The 7110-nt window shown below is 39.3% G+C and overlaps 1 protein-coding gene across 2 annotated transcripts in view; it reads right to left on the minus strand.

Annotated features, from left to right (window-relative positions):
• Positions 1 to 7110, minus strand: part of LOC114047046 (astrotactin-2) — a 1078351-nt gene that overhangs the window by 519400 nt on the left and 551841 nt on the right. For both annotated transcript variants that reach the window (XM_027867720.1, XM_027867721.1), the window contains one exon: positions 5864 to 6014. In XM_027867720.1, coding sequence (XP_027723521.1) covers positions 5864 to 6014 — 151 coding nt within the window. The remainder of the gene's footprint in view (positions 1 to 5863; positions 6015 to 7110) is intronic.

Consider the following 7110-nt stretch of genomic DNA (forward strand, 5'->3'; position numbering starts at 1 on the left):
TAGATAGATAGATAGATAGATAGATAGATAGATAGATAGATAGATAGATAAATAGACAGATATAGATATACACACATATATACATATATAGGTATATATGTATATGTTCATGAGTGTGTATGTATGTATATACGTATATAATCTCTGTATATACACACATATATATATACATGTGTACATATGTGTGTGTGTATATATGTATAAAATACAATACAATCAGTTAGGAAATCTGTTTTGCTTGACTATAAATATTTGTTACAAGGAATTTGTTTTTCTTTTCTCTTTTCTTCCTCCAATTGGGTAGGGAGAAAATAGATTTGTATTACTTTAAAAAAACTCACTATCACATGCACTTTCAGGTTATGTCTCTCTAATAGTTTTGCTTAATTGTTTTGCTTTATTATCATAGATTTCTCACAGAGTGGAGGTAATCTAAAAATGTTTGTAACGTAAAAACAAAACACAACAAAAATATGAAAACTCTCCTTATCAATGCAGATTAGCACCTACTCTGTAACTTACAAACTTCGGCAAGGAATCTTAACCATACATCACAAAAAGTTGTCAACTTAAAAATGTGATAATTTTATTTCAATATAGTTGGTTTTCTTTGTAATATTAAATATTTTATTTTATATACTTAAAAACATTCTGATAAGGGGTTCATAGGCTTCACTAGATTTCAAAGGGATCCATGACATACACATACAAAGGTAAGGACAATGTCTTACAGCAGGGGTGGGAAATCTCAAGGCCACATGTGGCTTTCCAGGTGTTTGGGGTGGCCTTCTGACTGACTTCAAGTTTTACAGTTTATGAGAGGGATTTGTTCTGTGAAGTTCAGTTCAGTCAAAGGGCCGCACTTGAGAACCTAGAGGGCCACATATAACCTCAAGGCCACAGGTTCCCCACTTAAAGAGTCTCCCAGGAAACTGAGAGATAAAGTGACATGTACCAGGTCATAAAATCAGCATGTGCCAGAGGCAGGACTTGACCCCATTTCATCCTGACTTCATAGCCAGCCCTCTATCTACAATAACATGGTTTCTCTCTGTTATTCTACACAGAGGGAAAGCCCCACTTTTTGGTACATTAATCATTCTGCAATGGCAGTACTGTTGTACCATAATCATAGTTCAGATCTACACAGGAGTTTAAGGTTTACAAAATTTTGCCATTTTGTAGATTAAGAAATCTAGGCTCAGATAGTTGAAGAAACTCGCCTGAAGTTACATAGTTAAGAATGTCAGAGTCAAAATTTGAAGACATATCTTCTTACTGAGGCAAGGATCATTGTATAGCACTGGACTGTTTCTCATTGTTATCATCGTCCCTGGAGCTGTCAAAAAATATTTATTGATCAAGGCCTACAAAGCAAATGTGTATCCCTACAGCTTCGGAAAACTCCACCATCTTCTTGATCTCATAGTCTAATAGTATCTATACGTTCTTAAAGGAATAAATCAAAAGACATTTGAATTTGGCCTCTGAAGACCTGGGTTCAAGGTCCTGGTTCTGTAGTTAGCCAGTTGTGTGACCCTTGGTAAGTCACTTCTTTTTTTGACCCTCGATTCCATCTCTTTATAGATATAAATGTAAACACAAATCTGTACAATAAAGAGGCTGAGTAGAACAAAGGGAGACTGAACATAGGACATACATGGCTGACAATTACTGGGCAATATACTGAAAAGTGCTGAATGAGTGAGACAGATGGTAAGTTCAGTGGCAGAGAATCCCTGCAGAAAACAGAAGAAAACAAAAAAAGAAATCCTGAAATATGTGAATGCCAAGGAGGTATCCATACAGAGGCTTATTAAAAAGCAGATCCTTAGAAATGATGTGTGAGAAGAACAACTGATTGCTTTATAGGTATCAAGTTGAAGCCTGTGAGAAATAAAAGGGCTTTTAAAACTCTATTCATCAGCCTCTGTCTCCTCAGCTATCCTAATGGCAAGACGAAGGGCATTTCTCAGACCCTGGGGAAATAGTTTCATCATTTAACCTCGTGCCCTGCATCCAGAGGGGAAGGCTTCTGATTGGTTTCACAAAATGTTGAATCTTTTTGAACTCAAGGGAACTGATGCCCTTATTCTCCATATTTCCTAGATTATATTAGACAAAGGGAAGGATAAACTCTTCCCACTCCCCAACACATACTCACTCACACAGGCACGTGTCTCTGCATCTTTATCACTCATCCTTTGTCAGGGACCGCAGCTCTTAGAGACAGGAAATTGAATCAGGATTGGAGAGAGAGTCCAAAGAAATGTAGGAACATAACAGTCCTTCCAGATAAGTTATTATGGTACAGTGGACAAGGGATTCACAAGCTTAGATTCTAGGCCTCAGAGAATTGTCATAAGCCAGCAGAGATTCCCCCTGGGCAAGTAACTATTTTTCTGTAGGCTTCAGTTTTCCTCTCTTTAAAATGCGGGGTTTGTTCTAGGTGACCTTTAAGATCTCCAGTGCTAATCTGTTTCTTTAATTTTACTCTGCTGGTCCAAGAGAGGTAGTATGAATACAGTATAGTTAACTACCATCAGAGTTATGGCAACCTCTATCAAGCCTTACCTCTGACACCTACTGGGGATATGTGGCTCTGGGCAAGTCAATTAATCTCCCATTGCCTCAGGCCACTCTCTAAGAAAACAAGTTGCGGAACAGTTGCTATTCTTCCTTGGTAGAAGGAGTTTTCTCATGGGGTGATCTTTATAATAATGGAATCACACATGTGTACAAAAAAAAAAGTCTGCTCCAAGATGAATTCATTTGTCTTTAGTCTGGAGTCAGAGTCTTGGGAAGGAATGCCTCCAAGATGCTGAACACCTTCTTGTAGCTGACATTCCTAGCTCAGTATTTTTTTCAAGACATAGCTAGCTCAGTATTTTTCAAGGGACTGCATAGATTCTGCAATGAAATATACTGGGACTTCTCTGAAACTCTACTCCTATTCAAGAGCCTAAAGTCTGACCACAGCATGCAACTGAGACACTTGCTACAACACGCATTGGGATACCTCCCTTTCTTGACAAATAGAAGCAGGGTGCCATTTCCATGAAGGAATGACCTTTAAGGGAACCTCAGGGAAGAAGAACCAAGCCCCAGGTTCTATTCTTGGCTGCTCCATGACTGGCATTTATACAGTGACTCACAAAGTGAGCTGGTAGAGAAGAAAGTGGCTAACCCAGGGTGGGGCTCCTAATCCTAATCTCCATTTAGACAAAGAAGTAGGACTTTCCATCCTTTCTTTATGCTACATCCTTCAGGCTGCCCTAGAGATTTATTTCTACTTCTTAGAAGAGGGATTCAATTTGTTCTGCTTGGTTTAGAAGTCAGAACTGGGAGCAATGAGTGGAAAATGGCAAATTTCCATTTGACTGAAGAAAAAATCACCTAACCTATGTAACCATGCAAAAGTGGAACGGACTACCTAGCAAGGGCATCAAGCTCCTGGAATGTTGCCTATGAGGAAACCAGTTTACAGAGGGGAAGCAATTTACTCATGACTAGGTGGAACAGTATGGGTGGTGTGGTGCTGGCTGAAGGAGCACCTGTGTTTTCTTGGTGTTAACTGTTAGGCCAGAATTAGCACAATCAGCAACAATCCATACTTTGTTGCATCTCAGCTTCAGAGGTTGCGTTGAGCACACAATCATCTGCAACCAAAAAAATCACACACCAACACTCCCTCTACTTTGGTCTTGGCTTGTACCCTTTACAAGTTGAAGAATTTACCATCAGTGCAGTAGCTGTAATGATGCTGTGTTTGTCCTCACTGACAGTGTTTGACAACTTGGCTGAAAACACCATGCTAAAAAGCACAGGAGCAAATACACAGCCTTGTTTCACTCCATTGGTGACTGGAAAATCATGAGAGCATCTTAGTGTTTGGAAGATTCCAAAAGAAAGTGTGGGAGAGAAGAGGCTGATTACCAAACCGAAAATCTACAGAGCCATTCTGCTGACCCTATTGTATGCCTGTGAAACCTGGACAGTATACCAGCATCATGCCAGGAAACTGAAGCGCTTCCATTTGAATTGTCTCAGGAAGATTCTAAAGACCACCTGGTAGGATAAGGTGCCATGCACTGAGGTCCTTTCTCAATTTAAATTAACAAGTATTCAAACTCCACTGCAAAGAGTGGACCTCATCAGAGAAGGTATTGTGCTCTGTGAGCAAAGCAAAATTGAAGTTGCTCAAAAGAAACCAAGATGCACAAATTTAGAGATTCCACCCCAAATATTCACATGAACTATTTGTTCCCGACCTGTGGTAGAGCATTATGAGTTCATATTGGTCTGATCAGCCACAGTCAGATTCATTGTAACTTGACTCTAACATACTGATGTCATTTTGTCCTCTTCAAGAATGAAGGACAAACACCAGGTGGAACAGTACATAGGCTGCTGAGCCTGGAGTTCCAAAGACCTGACTTCAAAAAACTTAACCTGTCTGCCTCAGTTTCCTCAACTGTCAAGTGGAAATGATAATAGCACTGATATCTCAAGATTGTTGTAAAGATCAAATGAAATATTTGTAGACTGCTTAGCACAGTGCTTGCCAATAGTAGGTGCTGAAGAAAATGTTTGTTTCCTTCCTACCTTCCCTTCTATGGTTCCACAGTTAGTCAGAGAGCCAGAAAAGACCCCATGTCTCCTGACTCCTACCCAAGACAATGTTCTTTCTACTACACAACCCTATTTCAGCTCTCCATCATTGGAAATACTCAAATATTCAAAGGCTGGATGACATTGGGATATCTAAAAGGGCATTTGTGGTCAGGTAATTTCAATATGAGACAGCTTGGCAGAAACGATAGGAGACACCTGGAGTCAAAAAGACCTGGATTCAAATACCAGGATAGTTGTACTTGATGACCTCTACCATTCTTTCCATCTCTAAATCAATGATCCTATGATGACCCTGTGATCTCTTTCCTTCAAACTTATGAGTCACATTGGAACCATGGAAAGAGTGCTAACTGTGGAAGCAAAGCACACATCTGCCATTGATGCTTAATATCTGTGTGATCTTGGATAATGCCTCCACTTCTTCAGGCTTTAGTTTCCTCATCTTTAAGATAAGTGAGTTTATCTCAGCAGTCTCTGAGGTCCCTCCCACCTCTAGATCTTTGAGTCTATAATGGTTTTTTAAGGCAGATGTCACCTGCTCAAATGCAACGTCCCCCATGAAATGTTTTTGAAAAACTATCCAGAAGAGATACCATTCTTCCCTCCTCTGTTTTAGAGTTCTCAGTTTTTTAAACTCACGCTCCACCACTTACCTCTTACTGACTGGTTTTGTTAGATTGTCAGTTCATTGTTGATCTTTACTACTTTTTTCCTTCATAATAAGACTGGAAATTTTTGAGGGAAGGGGCCATGTTTTATACTTTTCTGCATCTTCCATGGAGTCTAAGACAGAGTCCTACATATAGTAAAAACTCAAATATTTGTGGACTGACTTATGGACTAGGTAATTCCTCTGAAGGCCCCATCAGGACTTCATGTAGTGTTCTTGTACAATATGTGTGTTTGGAAAAGATCGGTTGATAGCTGGTGACCCATTACTGTGCCACATCAGTACTGCTAGGATGCCATACAACATCAAGGTTCTCCTATCCTTCTCCATTTGATTTTGTTCTTCAACCAATATTCTTTCCCACTTTATCTCTCTCTGTCTCATCACTCCCCCTGCCTCTTCACTTCAGCTCCACAGAAGCTCAGTTGGAAGGGACCTCAGAGACCATTAAGTTCAACACATACCCAAGTAGAAATTAACCCTATAACCTAGCAACAAAGAATGCCAATTCTGACTTGATCCTAATCAACTTTATTCTCTAGGTCTGGCAGTACATACCACACATCCAGTTGAATCTACTTGGCGATCTGACACACACTTGAAATTGCGGGTGCACCCTCCATTATTGCGTGAACAGTCACGGACAGGCCCAAAGGAGGAGAGTAGATCATTGATGGTCTCAAAGTAAGTAGACAGCATTGCTTCTTCCCTTGGAGAGAAAGGAGACTGTTAAAACCAAGTGAGACAAATGGCCTATCACTTTGTCATAATACGCTGTTGTGTCAAGAACCTGTAGGTTTGAGAATAAGACTACAGTTTACCTATAATTTATAGTCTTAAAGATCTGTTAGAACTTTAGAGAGATCAAATGACTTGCTAATGGTCACACAAATGGTAGGCATTAGAAGTGGCCTTTGAACCCAGGCCTTTCTTCTCTATACACTATGCCAATCCTAAGAATAGTAGAAATAATGATGGTGATGGTGATGGCGATGGTGATGGTGATGGTGATGGTGATGATGGTAGTGGTGGTGGTGGTGGTGGTGGTGATAATAGCAGCTCACATTTTTGTAGCACTTTAAAAAAAACAATGCTGCTCAGATAGTTAGGAAATGGAAGATTAGAGAAAATAAGTTAGAGTGGTATACTGGAAAGAATAATGAATTTGGAAACTCAGGCCCTGGGTTCAAATTCAAGTCCTACAACTTATCAACTAGGTGAAGAGGAAGAGATCATTTAATTTTAGCAGGAGGTATAATAACGATGATGACGATGATAAAGATAATAATAACAGCTATTATTTATATAGAACTTTTAGTTTTGCAAACTGCTTTATATATGTTATTTCATCTTCACAACAATTCTGGAAAGTAAGTGCTCTTAGCATCCCCATTCTGCAGTTTAAGAAACTGAGGCAGAAAGACATTAAGTGACTTCCTCAGAGTCACACAGCTGGTGAATATATGAGGCAGGATTTGAACTCAGAGCTTCCTGACTCTAAATGCATCATAGTAACCATCAGTCACCACCTAGTGGCTCATCTATAAAATGAAAAGGTTGGACTAAAAAAGATCCTTTTCAGCTCTAAATTCTATGTTCTTATGGCCAAATGATATATCTAGGACTAAAATAGTAAATATTAGAATTGGGACTAAAACTGAGGCTTCCTATATTAAAGTCAATGCTCTTTCCATACCATCTCTTTCTGTCATGAGTAGAGAAACTAGGTAGGAAGAATAACTCTCTTCATTTCTTTCTTTTCTTTCTTTCTTTCTTTCTTTCTTTCTTTCTTTCTTTCTTTCTTT

This window comes from Vombatus ursinus, unplaced genomic scaffold (genome assembly GCF_900497805.2).
Source record: "Vombatus ursinus unplaced genomic scaffold, bare-nosed wombat genome assembly UNPS02014786.1, whole genome shotgun sequence".
Lineage (NCBI taxonomy): Eukaryota > Metazoa > Chordata > Mammalia > Diprotodontia > Vombatidae > Vombatus > Vombatus ursinus.